Source organism: Priapulus caudatus, unplaced genomic scaffold (genome assembly GCF_000485595.1).
Source record: "Priapulus caudatus unplaced genomic scaffold, Priapulus_caudatus-5.0.1 Scaffold57, whole genome shotgun sequence".
In the NCBI taxonomy this organism is placed as follows: Eukaryota; Metazoa; Priapulida; class Priapulimorpha; order Priapulimorphida; family Priapulidae; genus Priapulus; species Priapulus caudatus.
The window spans coordinates 441,137-458,918 of record NW_014577118.1 but is presented as its reverse complement, the minus strand read 5'-3'; the positions used below and the strand labels follow the sequence as shown (position 1 = coordinate 458,918).

The following is a 17,782-nucleotide window of genomic DNA, read 5'->3' as shown; positions in this document are numbered from 1 at the left end:
CCACCTCATCTCCCATCCACTCCCCTACCCTTCCTCTCTTTCTCCTCCTCCCCTCCCTCTCCCTCTCCCTCTCCCTCCCCTCTCTTCCCCTTACCCCCCCCCTTCTTCCCACTCACCTCCCCTCCCTTCACTCCCTTCCCCCTCTCCTCCCTTCTTCAATCAACTCCACATCATTAGCTGTTATCTGTCAAAAGACTCGCAGGTTGAAAGGTAGGCCTCAGCTGTTGGTTGTAAACTGCGGCTGCTGGCTGGCTGGCTGCCCGCGGCGCGATGGTGTCTTTAACTAGTAGTACTTACTATCCGATACACGAGCGGCAGGCGCATCGAAATAGACTTGACGTCTGACATAAACAGGGCGCAGAACCGATTTTTAAGGAACCCCGCTGTCGGCGAAAAGTACTACGGGCGTTTTTTCGACTGTTTTGCTGACAGCAAACCCATGTGGATTGCATCCATAAGCTACGTCAAAATAATTCTGATTCTCGCTCGTGTGTTTCTCTTCGTGCTACCCGAAGATCAAACGCTCGAGGGCGAGCGAAAGAAAGAAAGAGCGCGCGAGAAAGAGAGAGAGAGAGAGAGAGAGAGAGAGAGAGAGAGAGAGAGAGAGAGAGAGAAAGAGAGAGAGACAGAGCGCGCAAAATAAAGAAAGAGAGACAGCGAGAGAGCGAGAGAGAGAGAGACAGGGAGAGGGAGATTCTCCAGCTAAAAGTGGGTCGATTCCATTCATTAGCTAGCTTTTCAACTTTAGCTCCTCCGTCACACAGCTGCCCAGCGGCGGCTGAGAACGTGAACACTAACGACTGAGAAAATACATCGAAGCGAACCCGCTCTCCGCCTTCCTTGCTTGCTTGCCCATGTCGAATGTTAAAACCGACCCGCGAAGACAGAGCGCGCGATACAGACCGACAGCACAGCGCCGCCGAGCCGTGGTAAGTCTCTATAATATGTCTCCGCTATATGTGTGATATTCCGCCTGGGTTGTGTAGCACGCACGCTCGGGTGTACGGCCCCGGTTGCTGACGACTGCCCGCATGCAAACTCAGGCCCGAGTGCCTGCCTGCTCCATCGATTTAACGAACGCTCACTTCGACGCGTTCCGGATTATTAAAAAAAACGTAATATCCGCTTCATCTGCGGCGGATCCGCCGTAACGAGTCGTGCTGCACGAGGACTGCTGCTGTTTCACGGAACTGAGATTAACCCGACCGTTTTATTATCATTAATTTACGATGTTTATATTGTGCGCTATATATTTAACGTCTTCCTGTTTATTGAGTTTATTGCGTATATTGGCTATCCTCCCACCGCTATTGATTTAGGGGACAATGGCCATTATAACGCGTACGATTTTCCACCGACCAGTCCGTAGAATCGGGACACGAACTGTATTTCTAATCACATTGTAAGTCTAATGACACCGGGCCACGTTCCATTCCTGGCTCAGGAATTCCCTTAAGATTGCATACTTAACAACGCCTATAAATACGGGGATTATAATTCTTAGTTAATGGGTTTTTTCGTTATTAATATACGCTGCCGGCCTCACGCACGGAAGCCAGGCCTGGCAGGTTGCTTTCATAATTAGCTAAGAAGTACGTTAACGTACACGCAAAAGTATTAATAATTACTCAAGCGTAGCCAATTAGTATCGCTTGACATGTCTGAGTTGATGAACAAACAGGATGTAATCTGAATACGTTTCAAACCGAATCATTAGTTCAATTTTAACTCATAAATCGTAAAAATATATATAATTCGCCCGTGAATGCAGCGCCGCGCACTTTTTGCATTCTAAACAGGATTTCCCTTTCACTTTAAATTGAATCAATTTTCTTTATTATAATTTGAATGAACGCCAGATTTTTAGTAGACAAGTTTATTGTCGAAATCGATTTCCGCGCAATGTTGATAGTGACGAGCGATGGCAGGAGTCTTGAGCTGCAGTCCTCACTACAGCTGACAGCGCTTTGTGCCTGAGCCCTACTGACAACCAATTTTACATTAAAATAAGTCCGGCATTCCGAACCATTAAGGACTTACTGTTCACATGTCAAAGTAGACGCTTTTCTTGAGAACTATTGGATTTCTATGCATTCGCGGGAATATTGTTACCTCGGGGATTTCGCGGCTGTATGCATAAATAATAGTGGGCGCAGAGTCGTCATAGAAGAGCACTAGATCTTCATATCGCCTGTAGCTGACAGGATTTCCGTCACAGTACCCAAACACACAAGCGCGCACGCGCACGCACGCACGCACACACACAAGTGCGCGCGCAATCATCCCGCCGCCCGCTCGCCCGCCCGCCCACACGCACGCACGCACGGCGGAGGAGCGCGCCTGCACCACACCACGCACGCTGAGCCAGCCGCACACCGGGATCTCGCCGGTGCCGTGCAGCCACAGCCCTGCACGCACCGCCTAGTTCCGCAAGCACGGCAGCGACAGCGGGGCGTCCGAGGCGGGGGCCGCCCACACGCCGCAACAGTGGCGCGCGCCATACGCCCCACGCCGCACGCACGCGCGCACGCACGCCCGCCCGCCCGCACGCCCGCCCGCCCGCACGCCTGCGCGCGTTTATCTAACCGCACACGGATGAGTATATCTGCATTCGGTCACCAAGCAACTGATGACTACCTTAATTACTTTTGCTTGACGTCACAAAAATCTATTTCCCCACATAGAGCACGTGTATAATAGCTAAGAGATTGAAGAAATGCCATAATTGCAATGCCCTTTCGTATATAAGTGGTTTATTCCGTCACAAAAAAATATATTAATATTTTACGAAAATGCAACTCTGTCGGCATGGAAACCGTCATTAGCTACGTAGATCGATGTCCGCATCATATATATACTGCCAGTGCCTTGGTCGCCAACGACAAATTTTTGTTGAAAACTAACTTGCTTCTACTTTACTTTATTTATCTTAAATATATTGAAAGCAATACGTTTAAAAAAAATTTAACTTATCATCATTTCGGTAGTTGCAATTAAATTTGGCTGAAAGTGAAAATCGTCTCGTGGTGTGATGAACGCCAATTAACACGTAAACTCACACCAACAGCCCGAACCGCCAAAACATTTCTCCCGAACCTCTTAAGCACGCACGCGAGACTTTAAACCGCAAAATTTGAGACTTTGCAACGTCCAAATATGTCGAAAGAATATTACTGCATCTCTCTCTCTCTCTCTCTCTCTCTCTCTCTCTCTTTCTCTTTCTCTTTCTCTCTCTCTCTCTTTCTCTCTCTGCAGTACGTAGGTGTTTTAGTACAGATCTTTCGAGGTTGATATTACCTAGCTGGATCGCTGAGACCCCCATATCGCCGGCATCCATCATTCCTAACACAGACCGCCATCGCGGAGCCGACCTAAATTGCAGGGCGCGAAGAGAAAACCCGTATCTAACGAAGCGCCCCTAACGAACCCCGGTCGCCTTGCCCCTGACATGCAGGGGGAAGCTCATGTAAGCACTCTGGATAGCTGCCAAGCTAATCTCGCAGCGGACGCACGCACATCCGATGTTCCAATATCGCATTCAAATTAAAGCACATTACGGTCGGCGGAGGCGGCAACAGGAGTAGTATTAGTATTAGTAGTAGCAGTAGCAGCAGCAGCGGCGGCAGAAGCACCAGCAGTAGCAGCAGCAGCAGAACAGCAGCAGTAGTAGCAGCAGTAGCATCATCATCATCCGCAGCAGTATCCTCATCACCATCATCATCAGCAGCAGCAGCAGTACAAGCATCATCATCATCCGCAGCAGTATAATCAGCAGCAGAAGCAGCAGCAGTAGTACAAACAGCAGCAGCAGCAGCAGCAGCAGCAGGAGCACCAGCAGCAGCTCTTGCCCGAATCCGGGCACCGGCTTGATTCTCCTCAAATAAGCTGCGCGGTACTGATACCGCGAAGAAATGCACTCACGCAGATATTGATACACGCTCGCGGCATCTGGGACTCGTGAAATGAAATGTGCCCAATTGCTGAGGGAGGGATCCGCTATGCGCGTCGACGCGATAGTATAAAACAGGTCCCCGCTTCTCTCGACGCACGCTGACACAACCGTTTAGGCTCGACGCGGCCAACCTGTGCATTCGCATTAGATAAAAAAAAGAGTGATTGAGTATGATTCGCAATTCGATTACGGACGGAGGAGGAGAAGGGTAGAGGAGTGAGTCACGCGAGAGAGAAACCGGCGGACTCAAAATGAGATATCGCGGTAAAGATGGCGGCAGCGGCTGCATAGACTGATTTCATGTCGTTGCTGAATCAACGATGAGTGACCTTCGAATAGCGGTCATTCTTCAATCTCGATTAAATATGGAAGACGGTGATACGTTGTCTAATAATTTTCACTTTTTTTGTTGTTGACAAACTGGCGACTGACGAGTTTTTTCACATCGTTTTTTATCGATTTGCAATTAAGAGAAACGCTAATGGCGTTTTTGAGTCGCGCTCGCTCATTGGTCCTCTCAGCACGAGCTCGTCGTTGAAAAGCTCGTCGTGATTGGGTTGCAATTTTTTTCTGGAGCACGTCCCAGGTTTACGTACAGTTACACAGATCAGAGCTTGCCGAACACAGTGGCAGTCTAATGGGCAGCACGCGTATATAAATGTCAGCGCTATTCATCCGTGGACCTCGGTCGATGATCTGGCTCAGCCTCGTCAAATGTAACGCCGACCGACGAGACCAGAGCTCGCGCGCATTATCACAGATTCTCACTCACCTCCCTGTCAAATACGTGCCAACGCGCCGCAATATATGCAGAGAGAGGAGAAAGCATGGGTAAGCATGGGTAACCCGGGGTTAATGCGCTCTTGATATTATGCAATATACGGGTTATCATGAAGCAATTCAACAACACAGTTGCTGATCGAGCTCACAGTATATATATATATATATATCAAGATTACATAATAGGATATTATTCAGAATTTATTCTATTATGATATTATCTCCTATTATGTACTCTTGATATATATATATATATATATATATATATATATATATCGGCAATGCTCGTCCAGGCAGTAAATCTGTCATGACTGACAGCGCGTTAGCACAGCTGGCCTTCGCACCCCCTGTCGTCGCCCTGATACCAGGGATGGACAAACGTATACAATAGAACGCATGCGGCACACTGCGGTGTGTGCTGCACGTTGACGTTGATCTATTCTAAATTTGCGATAGTAGGTGGTGACACGAGAAGGCAGTACGCTGCATGACGGTGTCGCGTGTGCGGGCGTGCGGGCGTGCGCGCACTACGTGCGTGTGTGTTGTCCGTTTAAATCGGACTGATCTTTTTGATTCTGCAAATGTAGTTCCTACTTTATTTTTTACCATTCGGTTTTTTTCACACACTGAAATAATACACCCAGGCATTAGCGAGCGAGCGATCACACGAGTTCACAACACAGCACGCAAGCGAGGTTTTAAACCTTTCATAACAATTGTTACAGGCCCGGGTTTTACATCACGGTGCTAGACATACAATGGTTATTACATCCAAATGTCAAACATATTATTTCTAATTGACAGTAATAGTGCGATCTAGTGACCATCATCCTGAACGCGAGATTTTAATTCACGAAGCAAAGAACCCGATGTTACATAATTTGATAATTGCCACATACATCCTGTATGATTAATGACGATAGCACTTTCTAGTGGCTCTTCCGTAGCACGCACGCCACATGCTTAGAATCACCGCATCGACTCACATCACTGTGCAGCCATGATACATGTACGAATATTACCAGCAGTACTAGCTCTACCGGTGTAGCCCTTCTCTCCCGCTTCAGGATTTTTTTTATTGTGCCACTGACTGCAGAATTCCCAGCCATGTTATAAACATTCTTAGCAAATTCTAGTCATATGTTGTAGTAAAGCCCTGTGGCGGGTGCGAAGGGACTACACCGGTAGAGCTATCCATGCATTGACATGATAATGCGCTCATGAGGCATACATATAATATGATGATTATAATATACATATCATGATATCAAGAGTTAATAATACCTTATTATTATAACTATTATCATATTATTAGCTCTTGATATTATGATACAATGATAATGCGCCCATGATATCAATACATATCGCGTGTTTTCAATGCCATTACGTATATACTCGACAGATATCAGCTCCCGACGACGACGACCTCCCGAGTACGCACGCCGCTCCCGTCTTAAGCCGTTTTTATTGCTCTAGGGAGGTCAGAATATTATCCATCACATAATGAACACCTACGTACGGTCAGCAAATCAATTACCCAACTGATGAGCTAGTTGACTAGCGACGCCAGATGAGAGGTAATCCGGTTGCGGGAGGTTTCCCCACAGCGCGTGTGAATCCAGCTGTCCCCCCATCCCCACCCACACCCACACACACGCTGACCCTATTCCCGCAAATGAGCGGACCGACGAAATGTGACATCATTGGAACTAATTCACCGGAGTCCTGAGGTCTGTCCTCCTCGCATGGCGCGTCTGTCTCGATTCCACTACACCATCTAGCGAGATATCGGCGCCACTACCTTCAATACTCGAATTACTACATGTATGTTACGTACATGACATAAAAATATAAAAGAGAATAAATAATAAATGAACACTATATATATATATATATATATTGTTTATTAATTATTTATAGTCTATTATATTATAGTCCTTTATATCACTGATACTTGCTGATATATATATAGCAGTGACCGTGCTGCCATCTATACACGCTGTTGCTATTGATAAGATAGCGACGTACATCTGGAAGGTGCCTAGAGTAGTAAGTACGTCATATAAATTCGTCCCCAAGAGAGAGGTGCGCTCCGCTCACACACACGCGCGCACACACGCGCGCGCACACGCACACACACAGACACGCGCGCGCGCACACACACACACGCACACGCTCACGTGCACGCACACGCACACGCACATGCACACGCACACGCACACGCACACGCACACGCACACGCACACGCACACGCACACGCACAGATACAAGCACAGACACACACATACACACGCGCGCGCAGGCACACACACCACGCACGCAAACACGCACACACGCACACGCACACACACACGTCCACGCCCACGCCCATACACACACACACACACACACACACATCCACACACACCCACACGCGCACGCGCACGCGCACACGCACACGCACACGCACACGCACACCCACACGCACGCGCGCGCACACAGTATACTGCGAGTATCACAACGTTGGCATGCGCGCCCACAAACCCAAGCGCTCAATGTCCACGTATTCTCTACGATTGATGGGTTCATTGGCACGACGTGCCGGTATTTACCCTGACGTCCGACCATAAACTCACGCGATCACACGAATACAATTACACATTGCGCTTTAATCTACAGTCATTAATCAGATTATAAATTACGATCATAACCGAGTTCACTGGGAAACGTTTACACAAAACGTTAGCACACAAAACGTCTAACCAACAGAAAACACCGCAGATAGAGAGATACATCGTTGCCGAACCCAGCGACGTATGAAATCATTCGCTAGCGGATGCACATGAACCGAACACGAAACGCAAAAAAATATGACGAGTCTGCCGTGAGTATAACCCGTGTATATCCCCTCCTCCTCGTACAATGCATGAAAAACCCCTCTCCCGTTTTTGCAAGACATGTGATGAACACAACCCGGATATTCCATGCAGATGCTCGCGTACTACTAAACGCGCTGAGCTCGTGTTAAAGCCGCACTATGGGCATCTACACGCTAATTTCTCCAGTACTAGACTAGCAAATACTTCGTGTCATGCATAATCATACTACCTTATGACAAAATAAACTCTAGTTGCTCCCGTTTCACTGCGCGTTGTCTCATACAAGGCATTTGAAAATACCTCCAATGTTGTTCAAATTCTCCGATGTTGTTGACAGTTTCGCGTTGCCCTGCCAAGCAACCGTGGAGCGGTGCTGCGGTACAGCGGTACGGGTGTAGCAAAGATAAAAACATGTGACGTCACCTAACCGCTTCGAGGCTAAATTGATTGGCAAACAAGTCGGCGTTGGCGCCAGATTACCAGATTTCGCACCTCTTTCTTGTGGGTTTTAAGCAAACGCGCAGTGAAATGGGAGGAACTAGAGTTTATTTTGCCAGACGGTAGTGTGATTATGCATGACACGAAGTATTTGCTAGTCTAGTACTGGAGAAATTAGCGGTTGGATGCGAATAGTGCGGCTTTAACTATCCAAGCGACCACGCATGAATTTCGTAAGCATCATTCGATAGGAACACGAACGTGGAGATTTTTCGACGGAAACACCCGAAGGGCCGCGTACGGCCGAGTCTCCTGTTTCGTACGATTTTGATGTAAATTTATTTTAAAACATTGTCGCATATAAACAGAAACAACGAACGCGTTACACAGGGACGCGTATTCTTACACACCGTGACACGTCTGTACCTACGTACATATATACGTATATGTACGTGTATGTACGTATGTGTTTGTAGGTGGCAGCTTACACTCTAGACGATGCATTGTTAAGCTCTCACAGAACGAAGCAATATCCACGGATGTGGCTGCCGGAATTAGAACACGCTCCATCGAGGAGTCGCTCTGCCCTCTGGCGGACAAAATCTCATTACTTCAATGGCGGCCTGAGCGTTCGTGGCGGAGGAAATCTCTCCGATCTCGCTACATGACAATGATGATAATGTTGTACTCCTATTTAGCCTATTCTGGGGGAATAGCTCGCTGGATATGTCCGTTGCACGGTCCTCAATAATCAATCTAGAACGACAGCAGCGTGTGGCGAAGAATGAATTTATTATGTGCTTACACATACATATGCAAATCATCCATACGTATGCTATAAAGAAGTTAGTGGAAGTGCGTTTCATCGCGTCTACGTATTTCTAATAAGTACGATTTACGCGACAGAATACGTCACGTAAATCATCCCTAAATACAAGTAAGTTTAACTAAGTTCGTCTTCGAATAGTGCAATCATCACAAGTATGATTTTACACGAGAGAAATACGTAATGTAAATCATACAATATAATACTAGTAAATATTACAATCATAACAAGTATGATTTTACACGAGAGAAATACGTAATGTAAATCATACAATATAATACTAGTAAATATTCCAATCATAACAAGTACGATTTTACGCGAGAGAACTACAAATATATTTACCTAGAACGACAGCAGCGTGTGGCGAAGAATGGTGACGTTTGTGTAGATCTAGCTTATATACTGCCCAGGCGAAACCGGATTAACTGATTTGGCAGGAAATTAAACTAGATTCTTTTGGCGTGAGCTGCTTACTGAGACCGCTTGCTGCATACAATAATTATCATGATAATCACACGATACAGTCGGAGCGGCGCATGGTGCACACGTGACTGGATCACGGCGGGAGCATGTATCTGCACATGCATTGATGTCCGCCTGCCTGCCTATGTGCCTGCCAGCCTGCTCAAACACCCACCCTCCCGCCTCCCTGCCTGCTTGCTCAAACACCCACCCTCCCGCCTCCCTGCCTGCCTGCACACCCCCACCTGCCTGCCTATGACATAATGTGCCAGCCTGCCTGCCTGCATAAACACCCACCCTCCCGCCTCCCTGCCCGCTCGCACGTACCCCACCTGCCTGCCTATGACATAATGTGCCAGCCTGCCTGCCTGCTATAAACAGGACCACCCTCCCCTCCCTGCGCTGCCTGCACCCCCCACCCTGGCCTGCCTATGTGGCCTGCCTGCCTGCCTGCTCAACACGGCACCTCCGCCTCCCTGCCTGCATTGCTCAACACGCCACGCCTCCCGCCTCCTGCCTGCTTGCTCAAACAGTCCACCCTCCTGTACCGCCTCGCCCGCCGCCTGCACACACCCACCTGCCTGCTATGTGCCTGCCTGCCAGCCTGATAAAACATCCACACCTCAACCGCCTCCCTGCACCTGTACCCCACCGCCGGCGCATCAACGCAGGCAGCTGACCAGCACCAACAGGCTTAGCTGTGTGATAATCCGGCTTAGCGTCGGCCGCCGCACCGTCGGCCGTGCGTGTATAGGTCATCACGCCAGAAAGCCGCGCTCGGCCACTGCGCACGATTACGCCGCTATCCCCTCCTCCTCCTCCTCCTCCTCCTCCTCCTTATCAACCGATCGGAAACCGGCAAAGAAATTGGTCCGATTCGGGCTGCTGATTGCAGACGAAATATAATAACGCGCCACTCGGCCCTGTTGCCAGGGTGAGTGAGAGCCGAGCCAGCAGGCACGGCTCGGCAGGCACGCCGGATCACATTAGATCGCGCCGCGTACCAACTAAACGAAGCAGATATTTCCAAATTGTCAATAAATCATATCCGCGTACACGTTGGCTCACTCGAAATATCCACACCCTCTGCGGAAAGCGAACGGCAGCTCCCCCTCCCCCTCTCCGCCACGGAGAAGGCGGCTGTGAAACTCAGGCAGTCGGTGCACGTACGCGTGGAGGTGAAAGAATGACCTCCAACCTTTCCCATTTCGTCAGCGGGAACGGATGTGCCCCGATGCCCGTGTATATGAGCGCAGAGGTACAGCAAGCAAACGCCCTTAGCGTGCCGGTATCCTCACACCAGGGTCCTACAGCCTGTGTATGCACGCCGGCGTCGCAAAAGCGTCGCAGCAAACTGCCGTGTTTGTGCAACGCAGCTGCAAACATTGCCGATTCTGCTTCACTTCCCTCCCAGTGGCGTGTGCGAAAGAAATTCAATGGAACACGGGCAGGCACGCACGCACGCACGCACGCACGCGCACGCGCACGCACGCACGCCCGCACGCATACAGACACAGACACACAGACACACACGCACGCACGCACGCACGCACGCACGCACGCACACATACACACAAACAGAGAGCGAGAGAGATAGAGAGAAAGAGGGAGAATCATAGCCCTGGCAACGCAGGGCACGATTACATTCAGCGGTATAAGACCAGGCACCTCGCCAGCCGCTTACACCCTTACATTATAACAAGAGCGTATAAAGAAGGCCTTCTTTATACGCTCTTGATTGTACTGCATAACCACGGCGATATTATACGAAGCAGCAGTGCTCTTAACCGCCGCCATTCACAAAGAAAAAAACAACTCCTGGCCAGTCTCTAACTAACACCTCGACGTGCTTCGACCGCGGATTACTTCGCTTGTAAGGGGACTTTAATTAATTGTTAACGCAGTTATGGATAAATGATGGACTTGCGAGCACTTCACGCACTTCACCGCTGTGAAATACGGCCGCAGCTGCTGTTCAGGCCATGCAGGGGACAGCTGTCAGCGCCGATTTCAATCAAGCCGACCTTGTTATGAAAATAGCGTGCTATGAATGGATTAGTAATGCAGTTGGCACGATAACACCGCTGATGACGCTGTCGCGACAGCAGCGGCAGCGAGCGATAGTTTTGTTCTTGTTTGGTTTCACACGGGGAATGTGCTGATAAACAATTCATAAACAATTACTATTCTAATTCGATCAAAACCTGCGTTAGCGCAAATCTCTATAGAATGGACACCTGTCTATAAGACACTTCCAACGTTTTCCTTGAGTGCATGGCAGTTATACCACCTCTTTAGAACGGACACGTGTGGCGGTTCCTTTGAATGGAAGCAATACAGTGAAACCTACCCCCCCCATCGCACGGATACGTTGTATATTTCGCGGTGGTTTACTTTTCGCGAATTTCGCGAACGCGTCCCCGACCGCGAAAATAATAACACGCGAGTAATTCATAACGAATAATACCGAATATTTCATAATTCACCGACCGCGAAATTAACCACTCGCGAAATTGACCGTCAAGTCTAAATTCGCGAAAAAAGTCTGTACGCGAAAAATATGACGTATACAGTATGCAGGAGACTTGTGGTTTGCATTTGCGTGACTCGTATACACAGGCTAGGCACTATGCGTAGAATTCCGACGTTCAACAATTCCATATTTTTTGTCCGCCGCTCGTGAGGAATGAAAGACAATAACCAATATAAAAACGAGAGAATGCTTGGACAAAGGTGCGCTGGTGTCCTGAGCACCTACAGACACTTCTTCAATGATTTCGGCGGGTAAACTCTGACTGAATCAAGATTAGTAAAAGATATCAAAGGCACAATACTGCAAGAACTAATTAGTATGATGTAAAAAAAATTCACCCGACCATCGTTAAAAAATTACATGTTTGCTGTCCTCCGACCGACCCACGAAAATAGCCGCGACCCAAAAGTTTTTTTTTACATTTTGGGCTCCATTTTTTTCATTTACATTTTTTATAGTTAAGACTGAAACACTAAACATGTGTGGCAAACATGAGGACATACTTAAAATAACTATTACGCTTCACACAAAAAATGACCTACCTACCTACCCACTAAAAAAATCATAGGTCGGGGGACAGCAAACAGATTTTTTTAAGGATGGCCCCCGCAATTAGAGACAGTGACAAATATCAAAACTTGAGGATTCTTAGCATACGTTATGACTCGTAGCAACACGTCACCAACAAACAAGAGTGTGGGAGCGGTTGTCATTCATGGTGTGGATGGACGGCAACGGTTCATGCATCGCAAATTTACCAATAAACCACAACAATCAATAATTAATTAACAGCGTGGATGATTCCCTTCTCAATAATTGATACCGTGGAAACGTGGGCATAAATATAAGTACAGCGGCATAAATAACCAACCAAATACATGAATAAATACACGTATGTATGTGTATGTATATCATAGTATCACGTATTATACATAGTTAATTTCCGTGGTTATATAAAGGCAGATACGATAAATATACATGAATACACGTACGCACGCATGTACATAAACATACACGCGGACATTAATCAATGAAGGCCGTTTTATTTCATTTGTAAGCATTCCCCCCAGGGTCAGCAATTACTGCGGATCACCAATTCATGCATCTGACACGAATACACGCGTCCACCCGCGCTCATCTGGGGCTATTTCCGGCACATTTTGCTTGTGACCGCGCATAATTACCGCCTGATGCATCATCAAGGTGAAGCGATATCAAAATAGGTCGGCGACTTTGATGTGGTGCCGTTATTAGACCTGTTCTTCGCCCCCCCCCCTTGCCCGCCGCCCGCCTTCCTCGGCGGGATGAGATTAACATCGCGGTTCTTTCTCTGTGGGACAACCTTAAAATGCTTCTCGAATATAAAGCGCTGCACAAAGAAGCCCCCCGTGCACTAACGCCGACACCACAAATCCCGGGATTAACCTCAAACTACCGCTAGTTCGCATGCCGCGACCGCGGAGGCCGCATGCAGTCTAAAACGCTGCTGTCTAACTAAACTCCTCCTATATAACGCAACTCACCTGTGTCGCCTTGTCAAAGGTAGGCTTGCCCGTACACGATAGGCTATCCTTCGGCCACTGGCCCGTCAAGTAGATAGTGTCTAAGGATGCCGTCCTCCTGATGTTCGGTGAACCCCGCGTGATGGGCGAACCTCGTACTTTCGACCTATCCACTGCAAACAGCGAGAAAATAAACTGTTTAATGAAACTGTTCGGTGCGCGGTTTGCGCGATAACCTTCAAGGCGGCAACTATATATGTAATACGCGGGCGCGTTTAGCTGATGAATTCGCAGCGTAATTATTCACGGCATGTGAACAGACAAAAGAATCGCGACGGTGGAGGCGGCGGCGGCGGCCGGGGGAGTCTCTCGCATCGCCTCGAGAAACGCGCCTATGTGCGTCGTCTGTCTTTCTGTTGTCGGCTCGAGATCGCTAAGACAAGCTTAATCTACCAGCCGGCCCTTCCCAAACGAAAACTGGTTAGCAGCGGACATTTTTTACGGGGCACGTGCAAACAGGAGCACAGATCAGTCGCTACGCTAGCGGGCAAGCACGCGGCGCTGTGTGCGTGTTTGCGTGCGTGCGTGCGTGCGTGTGTGCGTGCGTGCGTACTAGCGCACACAACACAGCTGATCAGCAAGCAGCACGGCTCTACGGCACAGATACGATATGACAGCAGTCCCAGCAGAAAACTGGCAGGCGCACCCCGAAACTCATAAAATAGTTATAGGGGGGGGAGAGAGAGAGAGAGAGAGAGAGAGAGAGAGAGAGAGAGAGAACGCAGGCTGGGCATGAGGGGGCCATGTAATTGCTTGTAAGCCTCGCAAAACACCTCTTCTGGCGACAGAGCTGCAGCGTTTACGATGACACCTATAACACGCTTCCCCCAACAGCTACAACATAACGCCATGAATTTCTTTCCATTTTTAACGACTTCGATTCCTTACCGTGACAGATCAATCGGGCATAATATATCTTCGCAACCACGACAATCGCAATCGCGCTGCTGAGCTGCTGCATTGCTGCATTCACTTCTTGCTGCACTGCTGCATTCACTTCTTGCTGCTACGCTGCTGCCATAATTGCCAATTTATTTCCATAAAATCAGAAGTAGATAATAGGGGGGAGGGGAATCAAACCATGAGCCGTCCGGACAATCTGCTGCGGACAATCTGCGTACCGACACGGCTAGATGCTATAATTGTGGCGTTCATTGTTCGAACGACAAGTATACAGCCGAAATCACTTCGATTTGCCTCGCTACTAATTCGCGTGCACGTTTTTTTCGTGAAATGGCTTACTAAATTCCTGCAAGTTTTTGCTTGCGAAAATGTTTGTTTTTTCGCGTGCGCGCGAATAAACGAAGAATGGTTTATGACTGCTTACACTGAATCGCGCGTAACTTCGTTTCGCGAACCGACAGCTCAGGACGGCTCACAAGAATAGAAAATTTACATTCGACAGATAGCCGGAACAGTGTCGAGATGGGGTTTACAGTGTGAAATGCAATTTCTGTGCCAGTAGAATGTCAATGGTGCCCCTTGTGGCAGTGGCAGTAAGAGAGAGGTTTATATGAGCTAGTAATCATCATTACGAGGGATAGGGATTGAGTCAGGAGCGTGCAGCAAACTCAAACTGAGAGGCAAACACTGAAAGCTGGCAGCTTAGTAGAGTAGCGCGCGAGAGCGCGAGCAGTAAATAAACTTAGTTGCTCAAGAAGACAGATGGCGCGCGTGAAATTATAAACCGATGACGACAACAGGCAAATGCCGTCAGCATCCGCGCAATAAGATCGCCCTTGTAATTATTATTACCCTGTTCGGCCTTACCACGGCACGAACCCAAACCCTGTGCGCACATCGACACTGTGCGTTACCGTGCAGCCGTGACTGCTTGGATGCGTAAACAAACCTGTGCTGTGCGTCATGGTTGTTATGCTTTGTGAGGTGTGATACGCAATGAATTGCGCCGGAGGTCGAAAGATCGCCGCCACCGCGCCTTTCCATAAATCTTTACAAAATTAACTCTCATTAATTATAATAATTAGCCAAAACATAGAGTACCGAAGTGATGACGTCACGGTGGCATGACAACGAGCCTGCTGGTTCTACACAATCATATGCTCTGGTAACATTAACTACGTGTCGTGTTTTGTACCCGATTGTAACCATCATTCTGAGAGTCATTATTGCAGTTTTTATAGATTTCCAAAGGATGGAAGTGAAAAGCAACAACAACCCAAAAAAAAAATTAACAACAACAAAATTTTTAAAAAAAATTTTAATTTTTTTAAAATTCATTAAATATTGTAAGATCGACTTGCTACCGATGCTTTACCGCTGTCTGCAGCGCACACACTCGTGTTTTACGTACGCACAACATTTTCACGCAGTAAACCTTATGGAGCCAGTGGCTTGTGTAGAACCAGCCCGTGCGTTGTCTTGCCAACGTGACGTCACACTTCGGTACTCTATTGAGAACATTTCTCAAACAAAACACGCCGCCGGCATCTGCAATGTGTTTGACCTTGCGCACGTACGCGTTCTTGCAGAGCAACCACCTGTGTGAAAGTTTTTCATAAACGCGTGTGTGTATTGACAACAGAGACCGCGATGACAATGATAACTTTTAACAATGGCAACGATGGTAACAATGAAAGAAGAACTGCAAAGACGACCGCGTGCGCAAAAAAAAATAACAAAAACAATCGCTACAACAAAAAGGGGGGATGCGGAAATAGTGAAAACGAAGGAAATTGAGTGCTATGGCAAACACAACGACAACGATAACAGCAACGAGCGACACAGCGGTAACTGTGGCAATAATGGATATGGCTACTACTATGATGGGACAACAAATAGGACAACGAGAACAACGGTTATAAACAGCGATAACGATGACAACAACGAGGCTAACAGCATCAGCAACGAAGACAAGGAACGCAAAGACGACGACAAGATCATTCGACTTTTGTGCGCGATATCGCTATCGGCTGTAGGAACATACAAACAACAATTACGACGACTAATGGGTGAACCGAAAGGATCAATGTGCAAAATTGCGACTTCTTTGTTCGCTAATCGTGCGAGTGTTTCCTGGAACGCATTAGGCCGACATCAAACGGGTAAAAATGACGAGCAGAGAGGTAGCAGCAATGCTTATGGAAACTGCCTCCGGAATTCGATGCGGCTTCCGCACCATTAGGCAAACGCGAAGCATGCTTATTAAAAGCGGTGGCGGGCAGGGACAAAGACAGAGAGAGTCATGTATTAGTAATATCGGTCCGGTCTGCTCTGGAAGTACACGCACGTAGTCGTGCGGCTCTCGTGTGGCTGTTGCTCCGTGTGTCACAGGTTATGCTGTGTGGTGCGGCGCGGCATCGTGTGGTGCCATGTGGTTTGGTGTCGTGTTGTTTGGTGTGTGCATGGTTTGGTGTGGTGTGGCATGGGGTGTGTATTGTGCAGGTGTGCTGTGTAGTGCTGAACTATGGTGCTAGTCGTGTAGTGGTTTGTACGTGCGTGCGTGCGTGCTGTCGCAGCTGGCAGTCGAAGCCGTGTACCGTGGACAACAAGGTCCACCGGATTCTCAGCCTTCACATTTTCACGACTAAACAGAGTATTGCTCTCCTCCATGTCTAATCCGATCGAAACCTCGCTCTGCCTGCTTCGGCGAAATCTCACGCGATACGAAGTTACGAGTTTTTTTTACGGCAGCGTTGCGAGTTCACGGAGTTTTTCGTGCGCCCGCCCGGATATCCACGCACGGCGCAACAAAGCATTCTAGAATGCAAGCCTCGGTCAGCGTCAAGGAGGCATACAACAGTAAGCCTCCGCAAATTGTTCACCGTTGCACTATTTCGTCTCTAGAAAAGGCCTTTTTGGGCATTTTTTTTCGCCAAAAATCGGCACTAGAGTGCAATAATTTGCATTATGCACGCAAGTTAGATGCCTCGTAGAAGACTAGAAAGCATTAGAAGTAAAATTGGTATTGTTGTGTATTCGTGACATTCCGTCAGGTGGCGTAGCCACAGCGACCGGTTGGTCATTTTTGTGTTTGAAATGTGTTCAGACAACTTTGAAGAAATTCGCATCATAGAGCTGGCAAAAGTTACGAGCGGAGCATAGAGCATGAATCTGTAGTTATTTAACATGAATAAAGTGTATGTTGTGTAAGCGCAGTAACAGTGTGAGTAATTTTAATTAATTTCTGTTCGATGCTTATTCAGGCCTGCTGCCTATGGACGCCCTCTACTGTTGTTCACCACCTCAAGCGTCCATGGCGCTATCACGTGCGTGCTTAGCAACACGCACGGCAACCAGATCCAACACGAGAGACGAAACCGAGAGGATAGCTAGAGAGAGAGGGGAGGGAGCAACGTACGAGTGTGAACGAGCAAGAACGAGAGGGGAGAACGAGAGGCAGAGAAGAGG

General features: G+C 48.0%; 1 protein-coding gene across 1 annotated transcript in view; it reads right to left on the bottom strand.

Moving 5' to 3' along the window:
* LOC106821056 (protein FAM117B-like) overlaps positions 1-17,782 on the bottom strand; it is a 144,747-nt gene that overhangs the window by 71,259 nt on the left and 55,706 nt on the right. Inside the window, exon 2 of the mRNA XM_014825697.1 lies at positions 13,373-13,524. Within this exon, the coding sequence (XP_014681183.1) occupies positions 13,373-13,524 (152 nt within the window). The remainder of the gene's footprint in view (positions 1-13,372; positions 13,525-17,782) is intronic.